The sequence below is a fragment of the Pongo abelii genome, chromosome 5, assembly GCF_028885655.2.
Source record: "Pongo abelii isolate AG06213 chromosome 5, NHGRI_mPonAbe1-v2.0_pri, whole genome shotgun sequence".
Lineage (NCBI taxonomy): Eukaryota > Metazoa > Chordata > Mammalia > Primates > Hominidae > Pongo > Pongo abelii.
In genome coordinates this window covers 29033989-29054508 of record NC_071990.2, presented here as the reverse complement: position 1 = coordinate 29054508, position 20520 = coordinate 29033989, and the positions used below count along the sequence as shown (strand labels likewise).

The window sequence follows — 20520 nt, the reverse complement described above, 5'->3', positions numbered from 1 at the left end:
TCAGTGAAAGCGGTGCTTCCTGGCTGCATCTAGTTGGACATCTTGTTCCTTCCCATCTGTGTAATACGTTTTTCGTACATGCTTTATTTTGACACAATTTTAGCTTTACAGAAAAGTTGCAAAGATGGCATGGAGAATTCCCAAATACCCCTCACCCAGTTTCACTTTCCCTTAATGTTACATTTCTCTGGTTTATTTTTCAAAATTAGGAAACTAGCATTGGTATGTTACTATCACCAAAACTCCAGACTATCTTTGGATTTCAGCAGGATTTTCTTTAATGTTCTTTTTTTGTTGCAAAATTCAATCCAGAACACCCCATTGCATTTAGTTGTCATGTTTCAGTTTCCTGAATCTGTTTTCTTGTTTTTCATGATATTGATAATTTTGAGTACTGCTCAGGTATGTTATAAAATGCACTTCAATCATGGTTTGTCTGATGTTTTCTCATGATTATGTTATGGGATACTTGGGGTATCACTTCACCAGCGAAAACCTCTGTCCCTAGTGGCACCTATGCCCAAGTTTTCCTCAGGCCCACTGGCCCACTCAGCCTGGCAGGCTGTGCTCAGCTCACAATACCAGCCTGGATCCCATACCTGCCAAGGGCAAGCAGAGCAGCGAGGCGTGTATGAGCGAGAAAGTGTGGGGTCCACCTACTGCACATGGCCAGGCATGCTTGCTGTGGCAGGGCAGGCAGTTCCAGGCACCAACACAGGCGCCAGCTCCCTGCAAGGCTGCAGCTGGACCAGGTATACTGCAAGCAGCTTCCATGGCTGATGCTGCAGAATGCAGTGGTGCCCAGAAGCTAAGAGACGCCAGGAACCACAGAGCCAAAGAGGCTGTCACAGCCCTGACTCAGGGAGCTCTTAGGTCTGGGCTGCCCAAAGGGCAGCAGCTCTTCACTCCTTTTTGTCGCCTGCAATGTGGTGAGTGAGGAAAGGGTATGTTTTAGCCCTGTTTGTGTGACTGCTCTTACAGCCATGCCATTCGGTGGGTCCCAAGTTCTTGTCCTGCACCCAGGAAGAATGAGATATGCAGAAAGTGGAGGGTGAGTTAGGTGAAAAGGAGCTTTTCTGAGCAACAGAACAGCTCAGAGGAGACACATAGTGGGTAGCTCCTCTCCACAGCCAGGGCGTCCTGACCAGTGTTCAGCTCTCAGCAGACAGGAGACCCTGAGGTGGATAGCTCCTTTCACAGCTAGTTGTACCATTGCCTTTTCAGCTCTCAGCAGAGAGGAGACCCTAGGGTGGGTACCTCCTCTCTGCAGCTGGTTGTCTTGTCATCTTTTTTAATCTGGCTGAGTCCGGGAGTTTTTATGGGCTTCAGAGGAGAGGAAGTAGGTGCTGATTGGCCCTTGGGCAACCATGGGCAGGCCCAGAAAAAGCATCATAAATTCCCACTCCAGTCTGCGAGGCTGGCAGCCTGGCTCTCAGGCTTCGAGCCTTCCCTGGGTTGAAGCTGGGGCCTCATTGGGGACCCATCCCTCTCCGTCCAGGAGCCTGTCTGCCTCCTGCCACTGTTCATGGCACCCAGGCTGTTCCTGCCGAGGGTCACCTGCAGGCCAGGGCCAAGCTGCCTTCAGCACCTCCCCAGCCTCCCTTTCTTGCTTACTGGTGCCCAAAGTCCAGAGCGGGGCTCAGGCAGCAGGAGGCTGGTGTGTCAGCAATGCCCCAAGCATGCACACACCAGGCCAGGTTGCAAAAGCACCGGGGCTCAGCCTCAACTCCGCTCCAAGATCAGAGCTGGTGCCAGGAGCAGGCAGAGGCCAGGCAGCAGGAGCAGGCATCTCCGAGCCTGCACGGGGTGGGCAAGGGGCCTTTCCCGGGCCCCCAAAAGTGCGGAGATGCCCAGATCCACAGCCGCAGCCACAGCTGGGCAGCTGCAACTGAGCCTGGGGAGCACAAGGCTCCTGCCTGGCAACTCATAAGGGGTGGGGGCTTTCGCCTGTTCCCAGCTCCTGCAGGCTCCATCGAGCGCACAGCCCCACCCGCACCTCTCCCACTGCAGCCAGCGTCATGGCAGCAGCCACTGCACACAGGCCACAGCTGCCATCAATGACACTGGGCCTTTGAATTTTTGAAGAGGTGACCACAGAGGTAAAGTGCCTTTTTTATCCCATCAGAGCCGGGGGTACATAATATCTACATGGCATTACTGATGGTGCTGACTTTAATCACTTGCTTAAGGTAGTGTTCGCACTAAATAAAACTTAAACTTACAATTGTTACCTTTCCATACTCTATTTCTTGGAAGACAGTCACTGAGTCCAGCCTATACTTAATGAAGGAGATCATGAGCTCCACCCCCGAAAGTGGAAACTATTAATAGATCAAAGGAAGATTTCTCTCTTCTTCTCCATTTATGTATTTATTCAATCATTTATTTGTAACAGTATGGACTTATACTTTTTATACTTCAGGTTATAATCCAGTGATATGTTATTTATTTTGTTGTTGAAATTGCTCCAGCTTTCCCCATTGAGACCTCTTTCATGTTGGCTGCTGGGTCTTTGACAGGTTTTCATCCTTTTGCTATCCTTTTCTCTTCAGGGCCCCTCCTTGATTTCTGGTATTACTGGTCCTTCTCCTCCAGGCTTATCTCATATATTTTTTCACCAGCCTTAGAAATATCTTAGAATCAGACATTTCCCCAAGGATCTCTGGTTCTTTTCACTGGAAATGGCAGACATGTGCACACTGCTGTGAGGGTAACTTTGTTTCTAGATTATTTCAGCAGAAAGGGCTAGGTAATGTGTGTTCACACAGTAAGCCCTGAATACACACATATCTGTCATTGTTTCTATATTTGTCCATCTGTGTGTGTGTCCGTGTGTATTCGTGCTTGTGTTTAAACATGAGGTCATAGTGATAACTGACTCTAACACAGTCCCTCATGATCATTCTGGCCTTCCTTTCTTGTTTATCTATAACTTCTCATACCAACAGTGAGAAACCTGGATGCCACTGTTCATCTTTTAACATTTTTGTTCAACACTAGTATGCTTATGAAGCAATTACAAAATTAGCTGTACCCACATGAGAAAAAAATTACCATTTAGAATACAGTACTTATGCACAGCTACTTTTCTCTTTAGCCTGACTTTTTTTTAAACAAAATATTATTTCTCAGAATAACCAAGGTCTGTATTTACTTCTTCTCTACCCTTTTCAGGGTCGTTAGCTTACACATTTACATAAAGTGAGATTGATTTGTCACTGTACGCATACCATTCTAGGACCTTCCTGCATCTTGGTGATATTTTTGCTTGTTTATTTGCATGCATTTGAGTGCAATTTCGTGATACACTTCTTGGGGATTAATAAATCATAGACTTGTGTATTACTAGTGCAGCACCATACAAGACAACTCCATCATTTAAAATGTCCCCTGTGTGTATTCTTTGTAATCAACTAATCTCCCCTACACTAAGCCCTGGATACCACTGGTGTGTTTCCATTGCAACAGGTTTTCTTTTTCCAGATGTCTTATGAATGTCCTCATACAATATTCAGACTTTGAAGTCTGGCTTCATTAATTTAGTAAAATACACTTAACATATATTCATGTTGTTGCATGTATCAGTAGCTCATTCTATCCCTTTGATCAATAGTATTCATTGATCAATAAATTTCCACACAATCATAGATCATTGTGTGGAAATACCCAAGATTATCTTTCCCCTGTTGAAGGGCATGGATTGCTTACAGTTTTGAGTAATTATTAATAACGCTGATATAAATATTTGCATGCAAATTTTTACATGGACATAAGATTTAATTCACTGGTGTAAATACTTAGGAATGTTATTGTTAAGTCATATGGCAAGACTATATTAAATTTTATAAAAATTGGCAAATAGTCAAATTAGTTGCACCACTTTGCATTTCTACCAGCAATCAAAGAGAGTTTCCCTCACTTTGCATTCTTGCTAGCACAAATCTTCAGTGCTTTTGTTTCAGTGACAAAGGAATTTGTGAGAATTTATTTTCAATCTTGTTATATGAGTACTTTCATAATACTTCAATTTTGTATCTCAGTTTACAAAGCCTTAATATTGACTATGAAGCTTTTTATAGGAAAAAATACTGGCATCTAGACTTTCATATAGATTTTCTGAAATCGGTGAGATTTCCTTCAGTCAACCTAATTGTAAATCAATTATTACAAGCTTTTTTAAATGTGAGAAATCATGTCTTTGATAAGAACAGGTCAGTTTTTTCATTTTTTCTCTAAGAATTTTGGTTTTTTCTGTATCTATCACTTAATGTGTATTTGAAAACTTTCTAATTAACTTTTTCCAATACAAATAATCCATGAAACTATTCCATTTTCTCAATATAGTTTAGAAATTACTTGAACATTTGGCTAAATGTTCTGAACCGTACTTTCAAGCTATATTTTCATGCTAGAAAAATGCTTAATTCATGCTGAATATGTTCAGTGTGATTTTTAAAGGCTTCACGATTCAATGTTTTTCATATAATCTAATTTATATTTTATTTCTCTGTCCATGAAGAGTCCAGGCACAGTGGCTCATGCCTGTAATCCCAGCACTTTGGGCGGCCAAATTGGGAGGATTAGTTGAGGTCAGGAATTCGAGACCAGCCTGGGCAACATGGTGAAACCCTGTCTCTACTAAAAATACAAAAGTTAGCCAGAAGTGGTGGTGCATGCCTGTAATCCCAGCTACTCAGGATGCTGAGGCAGGAGAACCACTTGAAACCGGGAGATGGGGGTTGCAGTAGTCGAGATGGTACCACTGCACTCCATCCTGGGCGACAGAGCAAGACTCTGTCTCAAAAAAGAAAAAAAAGCATTTTAAGAAGCATAAACAAATTTCCTCCAATCCCCTTTGACTGAACATTGATTGATACTCATTCTGATTTGATCCAGTTCTAAGTCCCAGCATCCATTTTCTCTTCTCCAAGTATAGTAGTGAATATTCATCAATTGTTCACTCAAATATTTGGTTTGATTTCTTATCACTTAGCACTTAATCCAAGGATATAAATATCTTTTTGCCCAGTGGCAAACTTGTCATCCAATCCTTGGGCTTATTTTGCAAACAGGTTAGGTTTTTCTCAAGATTGAAATGCTCATTCATACCCCAGTTTATTGCTGTCTTAAGCGGGGTTTTTCTCTTTTGACATAGTTTTAAGGTTATTTTGGCATCAGGTTCTTACTATTTAAAAGACTTCAACACATCTTCCAGTGACTGAACCCATATTCTAAACCTAGCCATGAATGTAATACATTCTGAAGTCTTTTTTTTTTTTTTTTTTTTAGATGGAGTCTCACTCTGTCACCCAGGCTGCTGCAGTGCAGTGATGCAATCTCAGCTCACTGCAACCTCTGCCTCCCAGGTTCACGCGATTCTCCTGTCTCAGCCTCCCAAGTAGCTAGGACTACAGGCGCCCCCCCACCATGCCTGGCTAATTTTTTCTATTTTTACTAGAGACGGGGTTTCACCATGCTAGCCAAGATGGTCTTGAATTCCTGACCCTGTGATCCACCCGTCTCGGCCTCCCAAAGTGCTGGGATTACAGGCATGAGCCACTGCGCTCAGCCCCATTCTGAACTTTAAGATGTTCTTTTTTTTTCCAAAGATGACATATAAATGGCCAATAAACATATGAACAAATGCTAATCATAAGAGAATTGCAAATTAAAACCACAATGAGATATTACCTTATGCCATTCAAAATGGCCATTATTAAAAAATCAAGACAAAAAAAAAACAAATTTTGCCGAGGGTATAGAGAAAAAAAGAATACATACACTTTGGTGGGAATGTAAATTAGTACAAGCCCTGTGGAAAACAGTATGGAGACTTTTCAAAGAACTAAAAATAGAACTACCATTTGACCCAGCAATCCCATTATTGGATATCAACCTAGAGGTAAATCATTATATCAAAAAGAAATCTGCGTGTCTATGTATATCACAGCTCTATTCACAATAGCAAAGTAATAGAATCAACCTGAGTGTCCATCAATGGACTACTGGATTTCTAAAACGTGATACTACTTCCCCATAAAAAGACTGAAATCATGTCTTTTATAACAACGTGGATGGAACTGGAGGCCATTGGCTTAAGTGAAATAACTCAAAAACAGAAAGCCAAATGCTAGATATTATCAGTTATAAGTGGGAGCTAAACAATGGGTACATGTGGATATAGAATGAAATAATGACATTGGAGACTCCAAAAGGTGGAAGGTTGGGAAAGGGTCAAGAGATGAAAGACTACCTATTGAGGACAATGTATCCTATTTGGATGATGGATACACTGAAAGCTCAGACTTCACCACTATGCAATATATCCATGGAACACAACTGCACTTCTACACCCTAAATCTGTAAAAATTCACATTTTTCAAAAACATTTTCTTTATTTTTTTCAAAGCATCTATTTTGAACTCAAATTTCCTATACACTTAGAGGATTTGATGCCTTGTTCTTAGGGCAGGACTCCATGAAAAATAATTTAGCTTTTCATATACTATTTTTTTTTCAAGAGACAAAGTTTTGCTCTTGTTGCCCAGGCTGGAGTGCAATTGTGCGATCTTGGCTCACTGCAACTTCTGCCTCCAAGTTCAAGTGATTCTCCTGCCTCACCTCCCGAGTAGCTGGGATTACAGGAACCCACCACCAAGCCCGGCTAATTTTTGTATTTTTAGTAGAGATGGGGTTTCACCATGTTGGCCAGGCTGGTCTCAAACTCCAGACCTCAGGTGATCCACCCGCCTCGGCCACCCAAAGTGCTGGGATTACAGGCATGAGCCAGCACGCCAAGCTCATATTCTTTTTTAATCAGCCTAATTTATTAAAACATTACATTTGTCTTCAACTACAGAAGAAACTTCTCTGGTAAACTTTTTTTTCTCTCTCTACATAAAGTTGGCTTTTATAATTACAAAATCCAAATATAGCTGCACTTACCACCATCCCCCATGTTAAGCCATAGAACTCTGATGTGAGTCTCATGTCTCCTTGCAACATTGACCTGGCCTCAATCAGCTTCTCCAGGACCTGTATAAAGTAACACCTCATAGCAGTAAGCAGGTCCTCCATAGCACCAGATCTGCCTTTGGTTGCCAAGACACTCTGATTCTACAACAAACTGCAGAGAACACTAGGAGTGTTCTGCTTGGAACCTAAATCTGCACCTAGCAACCAGGACAGCACATCAATGGGATGCCAACGGGGGAGGATAGATGGTGCTTTCTAAACATTTTCACTATTAGCACATGAAAAATGGGAAAGTACAAGGCTCTTGTTGATCCAAGAAGACTGGCCACAGAGACTGTATTCCTTCTAGGCACTAACAAGCAACCCTAAAGTATGAGAGAATTAATGTCATTTCATACATGTACAATTCAGGAATTACTAAGAACGTGGCAGTAAAGAACTTACATGCCCATATCAATAGTCAAAGTCCTCTTAATGTAAACGTGTCTTTCTGAGGTTCTGCTAGACCTAATAATATTTAAAAATTCAAAGGTTCCTCACCTCAGCCTCCCATCTTGTTTTGTTTTGGGTTAGATGAGGGCGATAAGCATGAGAGAGTTGAATTATTGTCATTAAGTTATCGATCTAACTTTCAAATGTAAAAACTCATAAAGGTTGAAGGTAATTTGGGTTTTAGCTTTTTTTAACTTTTATTTTAGGTTCATGGGTATATGTGCAGGTTGTTATACAGGTAAACTGTGCATCACAGGGGTTTGGAGTACAGATAATTTCATCATCCAGGTAATAAGCATAATACTAAATAGGTATTTTTTCTGATCTTCTTCCTCCTCCCACCCTCCACCTTGTCAAGTAGACCCCAGTGCATGTGGTTCACCTTCTAGTACCCACGTGTTCTTATGGTTTAGCTCCCACTTATAAGTGAGAACATGTGGTATTTGGCTCTTTTCCAGTTAGTTTGCTTAGGATGATGGCCTGCAGCTCCATATGTGGTGCTGCAAAGGAAATGACCTCATTCTTTTTATGACTGCATAGTATTCTTTTTATGACTGCATAGACCCCCATGGGGTCTATGTACCACATTTTCTTTACCCAATCTACTGTTGATGGGCATTTAGGTTGATTTCATGTATTTGCTATTGTGAATAGTGCTGCAATGAACATACTCGTGCATATGTCTTTATGGTAGAATGATGTATATTCCTTTGGGTATATACCCACTAATGGGATTGCTTGGTGGAAGAGTAGTTCTGTTTTAAGTTCTTGGAGGAATCATTACACCATTTTCCACAATAGCTAAGCTAATTTACATTCCCACCAGCAGTGTATAAGCATTCCCTTTTCTCCATAACCTTGATGTATCTGTTATTAATAATTTGACTTTTTGATAATAGCCATTCCACCTGGTACGAGATGGTATCTCATTGCAGTTTTGATTTGCATTTCTCTAATGATTAATGATATTGAGCATTTTTTTATATGCTTGACCGCATGTGTGTCTTCTTTTGGAAAGTGTCTGTTCATGTCTTTTGCCGACTTTTAAACGGCATTGTTTCTTTCTTATAAATTTGTTTAAGTTCTTTCTAGATGCCAGATATTAGACCTTTGTCGAATGCATTGTATGCAGATATTTTCTCTCATTTTGTAGATTGTCTGTTTCCACTGTTGATAGTTTCTTTTACTGTGAGAAGTTCTTTAGTTTAAATAGGCCTCACTTGTCAATTTTTGTTTTTGTTGTAATTGCTTTTGGCATCTTCGGCATGAAATCTTGGCCAAGTCCTAGGTCCAGAATGGTATTTCCTAGGTTATCTTCAGAGTTTTTATATTAACAATTTTCATTTTTACATTTAAGTCTTTAATTCATCTTGAGTTGATTTTTGTATGTGGTGCAAGGTTCACGTACAGTCTCAATCTTCTGCATGGAGCTAGTCACTTATCCCAGCACCCTTTATAAAATGGGGAGTCCTTTCCCCATTGCTTGTTTTTGTCAGCTTTGTTGAAGATCAGATATTTGTAGATGTGTGGCATTATTTCTGGGTTCTCTATTCTATTCCATTGGTTTATATATCTGTTTTTGTACCGGTATCATGCCGTTTTGGATACTGTAGCCCTCTAGTATCATTTGAGTAAGGTAATGCCTCTAACTTTGTTCTTTTTTCTTAGGATTGCCTTGGCTATTCGGGCTCTTTTTTAATTCCATATAAATTTTTAAATAGTTTTTTTCTAATGCTGTGAACAATGTCATTGGTAGTTTGATAGCAAATTGCATTGAATCTATAAATTGCTTTGGATGGTGTGGTCACTGTAATGATACTGATTCTTAGTATCCATCAGCATGGGATGTTTTTTCCATTTACTTGTGTCACCTCTGATTTCTTTTAGCAGTGTTTTGTAATTCTCATTGTAGAGATGTTTTACCTTTTAGGTTAGCAGTATTTCTAGGTATTTTATTCTTTTTGTGGCAGTTGTGAATGGGATTGCCTTCCTGATTTAGCCCTCAGCTTAGATGTTGTTGATGTATGGGAATGCTAAATTTTTGTACATTGATTTTATATCCTGAAACTTATCTAAAGTTGTTTATCAGATCAAGGAGCTTTTGGACCAAGACTATGGGGTTTTCTATATATAGAATCATGTCTTTTGCTACCAAGTATAGTTTAACTTCTTCTCTTTCTATTTGGATGCCTTTCATTTCTTTCTCTTGCCTGATTGCTCTGGCCAGGACTTCCAGTACTATGTTGAATAGGAGTGGTGAGAGAGGGCATCCATGTCTTGTGCTGGTTTTCAAGGGGAATGCTTCCAGCTTTTTCCATTCAGTATGATGTTGGCTGTGGGTTTTTTATAGATTGCTCTTATTGTTTTGAAGTACGTTCCTTCAATGCCTAGTTTATTGAGGGTTTTTAACATGAAGGAATGTTGAATTTTATTGAAAGCCTTTTCTGCATGCATTGAGAAAATCATGTGGTTTTTGTTTTCATTTCTGTTTATGTGATAAATCATATTTATTGATTTGCACATGTTGAACCAACCTTTCCTCTCAGGGATAAAGCCTACTTGATCATGGTGGGCTTTATCCCTGGGACACAAGGGATCATGGTAGGCTTTTTCCCTGGGATGCAAATGATCACACCCTAATCTGTGGAGCCTGTGATTATACGTTACTTTACATGGCAAAAGGACTTTATAGATGTGATTAAATTCAGAATCTTGAGATGGGGATATTATCCTGGATTAGGCAGGTGAGCTGACATAATCACACGTGTCCATATAAGAGGGAGGCCGGAGGTCAAAGGGAAGATACTCTGCTGCTGACTTTAAATATAGAGGAATAGGCCATGAGCCAAGGAATGTAGGTTACCTCTAGACGATAGAAAAGGTGAGGAAACAGCTATTTCATCAAAAAGCTAAGAAATTAGGTTTTTATGTGCTGTTGGATTTGGTTTGCTAGTATTTTGTTGAGGAGAATCAAGGTAATTTGAAAGATCTTCAAATTTCAAGGGTTTACACTCCTGCCAAATGACTCCGCAAACCCGTAGCCAGTCACTGTTCTTAAGCATTGCCCCACTCTCAAGCCCAATACAACAACTTTCCGTTTCCTGAGTGGGTAAAGAAATATGATGTGATAACTAAATAAATATTTGTCAACAATATTACCATCCCCTGGTGTTATCTACTCCATGCATTTCTAGTGAATTGTTCATTAGGAAACCCCACTACTTTATTCAAAGTTTTGGTCATTTGACCTAAGATAAACAAAGTTATCTACTCCTCCCAAAGAAAAGTGTCAGATATGTTAAGATTGTCTCAGTCTGCCAACAGTAAGAAAAAAAATTTTTTTTTTTTATTTGAGACGGAGTCTCGCTCTGTCGCCCAGGCTGGAGTGCAGTGGCGCCATCTCAGCTCACTGCAAGCTCCGCCTTCCAGGTTCACGCCATTCTCCTGCCTCAGCCTCCCGAGTAGCTGGGACTACAGGTGCCCGCCAACATGCCCAGCTTATTTTTTTGTATTTTTAATAGAGATAGGGTTTCACCGTGTTAGCCAGGATGGTGTGGATCTCCTGACCTCGTGATCCACCCGTCTCAGCCTTAAGAAGCATGGAGACATATAAAAAAGATGTATGAGCCAACTGGAAGGGGTCCTCTCTAGCCAAAACAGTGACCATTTCAGCATCAAAATAATGACAGAATGAAATAATAATGCATAAGACCATATTATGATATATAGGTAGACACATAGATAAATAATACCTGATACCCACATGTACACACACACACACACACACACACACACAAAGGAAAGCTATTCCTTCATATAGAATGTCAACTCTATTAGTTTTCCATTGTTGCTATAACAAATTACTACAAATTTGGTGTTTAAAATAACAAAAATATCTTATATATCTGGAGATAGGAAGACTAAATTGGGTCTACAGGGCTGCATTTCTTCTGCAGGCTTTAGGAGAGAATCTGTTTTCTCCACTACTCCAGCTTCTAGAAGCAATCTGTTTTCCTTGGCTTGTGGCCCATTCCCTTTTCTTTAAAGTCAGCAGCAGAATAACTTCTCTCTGACCTCTGGCCTCCCTCTTATATGAACACGTATGACTATGTCAGCCCAACTGGCTAATCCAGGATAATAATCCCAACTCAAGGTTCTGAATTTAATCACATCTATAAAAATCCTTTTGCCATGTAAAGTAACATATAATAACAGGTCCCAGAGATTAGGGTGTGATCATTTGTAATAATGAGAGTAAGTATTTAGCCTGCCACACAAACTAGTAAGTTTAGAAGGAATGATAGAACTTTAAGAATCATTATTTGGAAACCACTATAGTAATAATAGTAAAAATTAGTAATAACAGTAATAAAAAATAACTACTGGCCTACATATGGCAGATACTGCCCAGTGCTCTAGGAGAATGACATTGTCGCTGATGTTCTTCATGCACCAATGGCCTGTTAAAGGTACAGTGGCCCAAAACACTTCTCAGCCATTGGTTGAGCCTTGAGGAATTTACAACCTTATGTGAATAAGCATAATTGCTGCAAATATGAAATGTTTGCTTGAGGTATGAGTTACACGTTTTAACCTTGAAGGAAAAGTTCCTGTGAACATCCTCAGGACAGTAAGAGAGTAAGATAAATTCAGTGTGGTTCAAATATTAGGTGTTAAAACAAAGAATAGGAGAAAATGAAGACCTTTCCATGACAAGTTGCAAAGAGCCAAGAAATGTGCATACTGAATCCTCACCTTCTTGTTTTAAAGAGTCCAGATGTCTATAGGGAGGAACAATTGCCTAGTGATTAAGAACAAACTATGAAGTTAGAAAGCCCAAATTTGAATCCAAGCTTCATCACTTACTAGCTCTGTTGTGGTCAGTTTTCTCATGCAGACAATAGAGACTATGATATTATTGTTGCCTCCCAGTAGTTATCCCATCTCTCCTACACTGTGTAGCATGTGCTTTGGATGAAATTAACCCCACCCCCAGTGCAGGAGCAAGAGTGACTTTATTTTAAATGCTAATCTGCCATGTAACTTCTGAATAACCCTGAGTCCCAAGTCCAGGAATGCCTATAAGATGTTAAGTTGATATATTACTCTTCATGTAGGAACATGTATTCACTGTAAGTTTCCTCCAAAACAACCCTTGATGCTGTTATAGGAAGCATAGTCCATGGCACCTGTAGCTACCTACATGTTTCCTTCAGAGCAAGTATACTTTCCTCAAAAGATAAGCCCTAGATCTGGAGGATTGCAGTGCAGAAATCTAACTATGCTGTGGCCACCTAAGACAACATATATGTCTGTAAATTCCTTTAGTAAATCACCCCAAACTAATAAGCTAGATTTGTCTGCCTTCTTCTTTGATTTATCTGCTCTTTGTGCATTTGAGGGATGGCTTTGCATATATGGCCCTTTCACTGAAAACCTGGCTTCAGAAGTGGCCCCCAATTAATCTCAGCCAATTATTGCACTTCCGCCCCTTGTCTCAAACATGTTGCCAGGAATGTGCAGACAACTCATGCGTCAGTATGAAGCTCTGTATAAAGAGCCATTTTTGCTCATTGATTATAGGATGATATCCATCCTCTTGAATGTAAACAAGGAAGCATATAGGCCTGATTATTGCTGACAACATTTCGTGATAGTGAGGGGAATCAACTTGATGACAAATCCGATACATGGAAGAGGACACGCTGAGGAAACTGCAGAAATATTGATCCAGAGCACTGATCAAGCTATGTCTGAAGCCCACACTGCTGCTGAACTTTTTGGTTTTATAAGCAATAAATCCCCCTTATTTGTTAAAAATAATTATTTTGTTAAAATAAAGTAAATGGCCTATACTCTTCAAAACTATAAAGCACATTAAAGACACAGAGAGACTGAGGAATATTTCCTAATTAAAGAGGAATAAGATACATCACACTGCTAACTTATGACCCTGGATACTTTCTTAGGAAATATTCTTGTGACAACCTAGGGGTACATGTGCATTACACTCTGTAATATTTTAGAAAAAAACTTTAAATGCATATTAATATTAGTATAAAGTGAGAATGATAAACCACCCATGTTGAAATGCTAACATTTTTGAAATCTGGTGAAGCTCAATGGTAAGTCTTTCTACTATTTTTATAACTTTCCTGTGAGTTTTTTTGTGATTGTTGCATGATACGTGGTATATAATCACTTGTATTTGAAAGTTATGTTTGAAATCATGTAATGTTTTCATAATATATGATCAGTAATCATCTTTCCAGCCTCACATATGTAAAATAGAAGATACGAACCTGAGCCACATAGCAGAGTAGAGACGGAGTGTACCTAAGCTGGAAGCCAGAGCTACTTTCTGTGGTTACCTGGATGACATATTTGTGCCAATAATCCTGTACTGCAGAGTTAAAATAAGGAAAGATAATTGAGCATGTATATAAGAATATGCTGCACAGCAACAAGTATAAGATATAGTGGACAAAGACTGGGAGACATCTGTCTGAATGGGGAGGATAAATTTACAGGGTGAAAGAAGCTGATGCTTCAGTGCAGTTAACCTTCATTCCTATCTGGGAAAAAACTGGCTTCACTGTTAGTTCTTCAGTAAAGTTGCTTGTGGCACAAATTCATGTGTGCTTTGGAAATCCCAGTTCACAAACGTTTTCATAAGGTTTAGGGCTGACAAGGGGAGCATCTCAGGGCTTCTACTTTGCCTTCAGTGTTGTTGACATAGGAATGGGTCGTCAGAGCTAAAAATGTATTGTCCTTACCCTGATTTTTTCACATACAAGTTGCCAGAAGTTATGCAAGCCACCTGTCTTCTTCCCTTCAGTTTGATAAAGTGAGAAAACTCATTCCTGTTGTCCTATCTGTGACAAAACTGCATAAAGTTTGTTCGACTGGTTTGAAAAGTACAAAACAATAATATCTGCATTAATCTTTGGTGGAATTTTTGGTAAGTTATCTATTTCTCAGATTACAAATTAAATAGCACAGGCTAATATGGCTAGGATTCAACATTAGATATGCTATAATTATAACCTCCCAAAAGAAAACAAAAAGTCTATACATATAAAAGAAAATGTATATGTTTTTTAAGAGAAAAAGGAGAAAAGAGCACAGAAAGTTAAAAAGCAAAAAAAAGAAAATTTAGATAGTGAGAAGTGATACCAATAAAATGGCAAAATAGGACTTTCCAGTGTCAGTTGGCCCCCCAGGTCAGATTCTGTAGCCCCAAGACCCATGCCAGTACCCAAGGACCTAGCCTCCAGACCAGTACATATAAGCTGGGCCCCATAAACCTGGACTCCAGAACAGCCCCCAAGGCAGTAAGTTCCACTCTAGCACCACACCAACTCCAGGCTTAAGGGGAATGGTCCCCACTGCTCTAGGCTCCAGTGGACCTAAAGTCCAGGCCCACACCAGTAGATATCACCTCATACCTTACACCAGTTAGAATGTCTATTATGAAAAAAGACAAAGGATAACAGATGTTGAGAAGAATATGGAGAAAAGGGAATCCTTATACACTGTTTTTGGAAATGTAAATTAGGACAGCCATGATGAAAAACACTGTGAAGGTTCCTAAATAAATTAAAAATATTGCCAAACAGGGTGGCTCACAACTGTAATCCCAGCACTTTGGAGGCCGAGGTAGGCAGATCATCCGAGGTCAGGAGTTTGAGACCAGCCTGGCCAACATGGTGAAACTGCATATCTACTAAAAATACAAAAATTACCTCGGTGCAGTGGCACACACCTGTAGTCCCAGCTACTCAGAAGGCTGAGGCAGGAGTATCGCTTGAAGCCAGGAGGCAAAGTTTGCAGTGAGCAGAGATCCCACCACTGCACTCCAGCCTGGGCAACACAGCAAGACTCCATCTCAAAAAATTAAATTAAATTAAATATATAAATTAAAAATAAATGAATAAAAATAGAACTACCGTATGATCCATTTGTATACATTCTAGGTATATATCCAAAAGAATTAAATCACTATGTTGAAAAGCTATCTGCACACCCATTTTTATGACAGCAAATTCATAATAGCCAAGGTATTGAATCAAAGTGTCTGTCAATGAATGAGTGAATAAAGAAAGTGTAGCATATATATAATAGAATACTATTCTGCCTGAAAACAAGAAGGAAGACTTAATATTTTCAACAACATGGCAAACCTGAAGACAGTTTGCTAAGTAAAATAAGCCAGGCACAGAAAAACAAATAATGCATGATCTCACATATGTGAAATCGACATAAAATGAACCCATAGAAGCACAGAGTAGCAGAAAGATGCTTGTCAGGGGTTAGCAGTAGAGAGAAATAGGGAAAATGAGGAGATATTTGTCAAAGGGTACAAAGTTTCAGATGGAAGGAACAAATTCAAGAGATCTATTCTACGGTATGGTGACTATAGCTAATAATACTGTACTGCATAGTTGAAAACTGCTAAGATAACAGATCCTAAATGTTCTCACCACAAAACAGGTAAGTATGTGAGTTAATGATCTGTTAATTAGCTTGAATAATAATTGCATAATTATGCATATGTCAAAACATGATTCTGTATATCATAAATAAATACAATTTTTTCACTTATCCTTAATAAAGATGGTGGGGGATATTTGAGTAGGTGAGCAACCAGGATGCTACAGGAAGTGCTCCAAATCATAAGATTTCCATAGTAGAAAACAGTTCAAAGGGCTAAGTTATGTTCTTTAAGTTTTTAAAAATGTGTTTTTATGTGATGTTTTACCCTATGTGGTCCCAATTGCTTGCTAAAAGTTATTTTACATACATTATTCTTGGTTCTTCATTTCTTGGGTAAGGTTAAGGACAAGGGCACATGCCTCATATTTTTCATGCCTAGTTAGAAATAAATGAAGAGTCAGAGATGCAGAAGGAAGATTAAGTCAGCAGAATCAATGCAATTGCAAGTCACACTAGAAACTGGAGGGAAGTTCTGAGATGCGTTTTTATTTTTATAATAATTTAGGAAATAGTGTGTGAATCAATCATATCTGAATCTCAAAGGCCTCAAAAGCTACAGCTGACATTTGAGTTATAGAGAAAACTCAGGCATTGCAAGTACGTTACTTTATACTGAATTCTCCTTTAGCCGTTTTTCCGCTTCATTTGACTATGACTGTCAGTTTAAATTGCTCTAGGTATAACGCAATTATTTCAGATGAAGATGGTTGACAATAATATATAAAACAAAATGATAACTTCTATAAAATAGATTTCTTTATTTGAAACACATACACTGACATACATAATATACTTATTAACCATAAATACTCAAATTATATCAAGCTTTAAAATAAAAATAAGCTATCATTTTCCATATGACAGCTTCTATCATAAAATTTTTCCAATATATTTTCACATAATTCTTTCATACACCCATTGGCTTCAAGTCATTTTCAGAGCCTCTCTATTTGCCTCAAATGTTCTCCTTAGTTCCTTAGGTAATGCAGTTGTTCCAAGCACTTACCTCACCTAAGTATACCTAGCCTATGATGACCATTTCTTTATAAGCTCCATAGCTCAGCTTTACCAGCTCCTTTTACTTCCTATATATTTCTCATTGCCTTGCAAAAAAGAGGGATCTCAGATGCTGACTTCTGCTACACTGTTTCAAAGCCTCTCTTACTACAATTCATAAAACTTATTGTCCTACTATTGATACTGGATATGAAAGAATATGGACCAAAATTCCTCTCAAAATTTACTATCCGACAAAGAATAAGCATTGTTGGAGAAAAGGATTTGAAGTATTTTGCTGTGTATTTTACTAAACTAAAGATAGAAGACAAAAGTATTCCACCTAAAAAGCAAGAAATTAAAAAACATTGTAGAGATTTTTAAATTGAGAGTATCATCTTTTCATAGGAATTATAGCTTCGCTTTTATCAAGATTAACAACAAATATCATGCCTTCTTTTCAATCAAGAAATGTCTGTCTTGGATACATTAGGTTTGTACCATGGAAAAACATCGCTATAGATGTTTTATCTTGATTTTACATAGCTGTTTTTTTCCACAAGTGAATGGTATTTAGGCTGACTTGTTTTATTCATACCTGTTACCAGGAACTCCACGACCTTGTTAGAGTACATGCTCAGCAAGTGCTAACAGAGTGAGTGAATAAAAGAATCGTTGATAAATAAATAGAAGGATGAATCATTGTGAGGGGAGACTCTGTTATATTGTTAATATGACACGTACACAGGCTCATTCCCACCCCATTAGTCTCTTCACTGCCCCTCTTACATCTTTGTTTCTGAGGGTGTTGATTAGAGGGTTAAGACTAGGTGTGACAACAGTATAAAAGAGAGCAATGAACTTGCCTTGATCTTGAGAATTTCCTGATGGTGGCTGGAGATATATGCACATGGCTGGAATGAAAAAGAGAGATACAGCCATAAGATGAGCTCCACATGTTCCAAACACTTTCTGAAGCCCAGTGGTTGATTGCATCCTCAGTACAGCCCGGACGATGGCACCATAAGAAGTGAGAATGAGGATGAGAGGTGTGAGAATGAGGATGAGAGGTATGAGAACAAATATGGAGCTTGTGATCATGAGGGTCAGCTCATTGGCATGGGTATAAACACATGATAATTGCAGAAGTGCTGGAACTTCACAGAAAAAGTGATCTACTTGGCGGTGTCCACACAGGGGTATCCAGAAGTTGAAGGAGGAATGAAGTGCTGAGTTGGTAAAACCACTTACCCAAGAAGCCACAGCCAGCAGGTGGCAGAAACAAGGTCTACACGCAGCTGCATAACGGTCATAGGACATCACCACCAGTAGGACACACTCTGTGGTTCCCAGTGCGAGAACAAAGTAAAGTTGAATCATGCAACCAGCATAAGAGATGGTCTTTTCCGGGCCCCAGAGATTCACCAGCAACTGAGGGATAGAGCTGGTGGTGTAGCAGAGATCCAGAAATGAGAGGTTTGAAAGGAAGAAGTACATGGGAGTGTGGAGATGGGAGTCCAGGTATGACAGGATGATGATGAACAGGTTTCCTATCAGTGTTATCAAGTAGAAGATCAAGACAACCACAAAGAGAACTACTTCCAGATGAGGCCAATTAGAAAATCCAACTAAAATAAAGTACCCCTCAGAGCTAGCATTGACTTTTCCATCATCATTCATTTCCTATTACCTGAGAGAAAAAAAAGAAAGTCAGGTAAACTCAAAAAAAGAGTAAACAAATGATCCAAAAATATCAGCACACCTGAATAAAAAATAAAAGCCAGTTTGAAGGGCTTTCCATCATTTAATTGTAGGACAAATTAACCATTAGTAGTAATGAATTTAACAAAAGAAGAATTATAAAGCTCATACTGATATAAAAAGTAAAAGAATAAATAAATGAATGGTGAAGATAAAGCTATTCCTTACAGTAGATCCCTAATTAACAAATATAGAAGGGGTGATGGTGTTAAGAAAAACATAAATGATTGCAAAAACTAGTGGATAAAAATTTGATGGGGAACAGAATATGTACAAATATCTAAAATAGTCTAAAATATCTCCTCACAACTTTCTTATTAATTTCAAACTGAAAAACAGTAAAGCTTATAGTAGAAAAACCTGTCAGACACCACCATAACCAAGTGATTTTATTGATCTTAAGATCACCTGTATTTGCACAAACCAACATCACAAGCCTGCTGTGATGATGCTCTGAACAGGACATGCTGTCACTTCAGTGATATTTGTGTTAAAAATTCTAATAATGCAGACTAATTCTAATAATGAAGACACATGAGAAAAACTCAAATTGAGAGAAATAGCTTCCCTATACAATTCAGAAGTATCAAGTTTAAGTAGAAAAACAAAGGGTGAGGAACTGGTCCAGATGAAAAGAGATTAGTGAGATGTGATTTCTCAGTGTGCAATCCTGGATTTTTTCAAAAACTAGCTATTAACAAATTATTGAGACAATTTAAGAAATCTCAGTGTGGACTATGGATTAGATAATAATATTGTGCCCATATTAAGTTTGCTGATTTGGGTACTGTGCTGGACTTATGTAAAGTAACATCCTTTTTCTTAGACAAAAAACATTGAATAAAGTATTTGGTGTAAAGGAACGTGTCATCTCCAACTTACTCTCAACTAGTCCAGAAAAAGAGATAGATAGATAGATAGATAGATAGTTGATAGATGATATAACAAAGCTTTGGGGGAAAATGTAAACTAATACTCAATCTGGTAAAAGGGTAAATGTTAGTCTTTTGTATTACTTTTTTGCAACTCTTCTCTAAGTTTGAAATTTTACCATAATAAAAAGTCATAAAAATACAAAATAATTTTTTAATTTTATATTTTATTCAGATGTTTGCCTTATTATAGAAAAATAACTATCAAGTTCTCATTCATTTTAGGGTGACATCTAGGCAAATGGTAATTGAAGGAAATTTCTAACCTAGCTAAGGAAGATAATTTCCATAAAACACAAAATCTTTCTTTGTTAATAAATAAGGAACTTTAGTTTTCTTTTCAGCATTTTCAGGTTATTTTCTTAAATGTGATCTTACATATGGATGAAAAGATATGTTGAAAATATTGAATTTAGTCATTTCAAAATGTTCACTTAAAGAAAAAATGTTTAGCTTCAATTAGATAAGAATCTTATCTTCTGATTTGTTTACTTGGACTCAAAATGTATTTCTAAACTGAAAAACTGAATACAAGTAGAGAAGACACAGACACTTGCTCATCAATGTATGGGTATTCGTGATAGGAACTAAGCTAAAAATCTGGGGAGAACAGTGATAGAATACTTTCTAAAGGATGTGTGACTATAACTGAATTTGAAAAGATTCAAACTTTATGGAAAGGAAAGGAAGATAAAAATTCAGTGAGAGAACAGAGAAGGAAGGAACAGTGGGAGGGGCAGGAAAATGGAGAAGAACCTGAGTGTAGTTCTTAGAGTTGCAGGTGTGTCTATCACAGGGTTCATGAAGCTGAACCACAGGGCCTGAAGAAGGTTTCTACATGATGTATTTTTCTCCAGGACAATAATTT

At 38.5% G+C, this 20520-nt stretch overlaps 1 protein-coding gene and 1 long non-coding RNA gene across 3 annotated transcripts in view; one reads left to right on the top strand and one right to left on the bottom strand.

The window, feature by feature from the left end:
* Positions 1–20520, top strand: part of LOC129059912 (uncharacterized) — an 83537-nt gene that overhangs the window by 12781 nt on the left and 50236 nt on the right. The window lies entirely within an intron of this gene.
* Positions 16483–18737, bottom strand: LOC100446451 (olfactory receptor 2J3). The gene has a single exon (XM_054557327.2). It carries the CDS (start codon positions 18637–18639, stop codon positions 17710–17712), a length of 930 nt encoding a protein of 309 aa, XP_054413302.2. The 5' UTR covers positions 18640–18737; the 3' UTR covers positions 16483–17709.

Bases quoted from the DNA above. Each gene is read 5' to 3' on its own strand.
- LOC100446451 (XM_054557327.2), bottom strand. From the start codon at position 18,639: ATGAATGATGATGGAAAAGTCAATGCTAGCTCTGAGGGGTACTTTATT.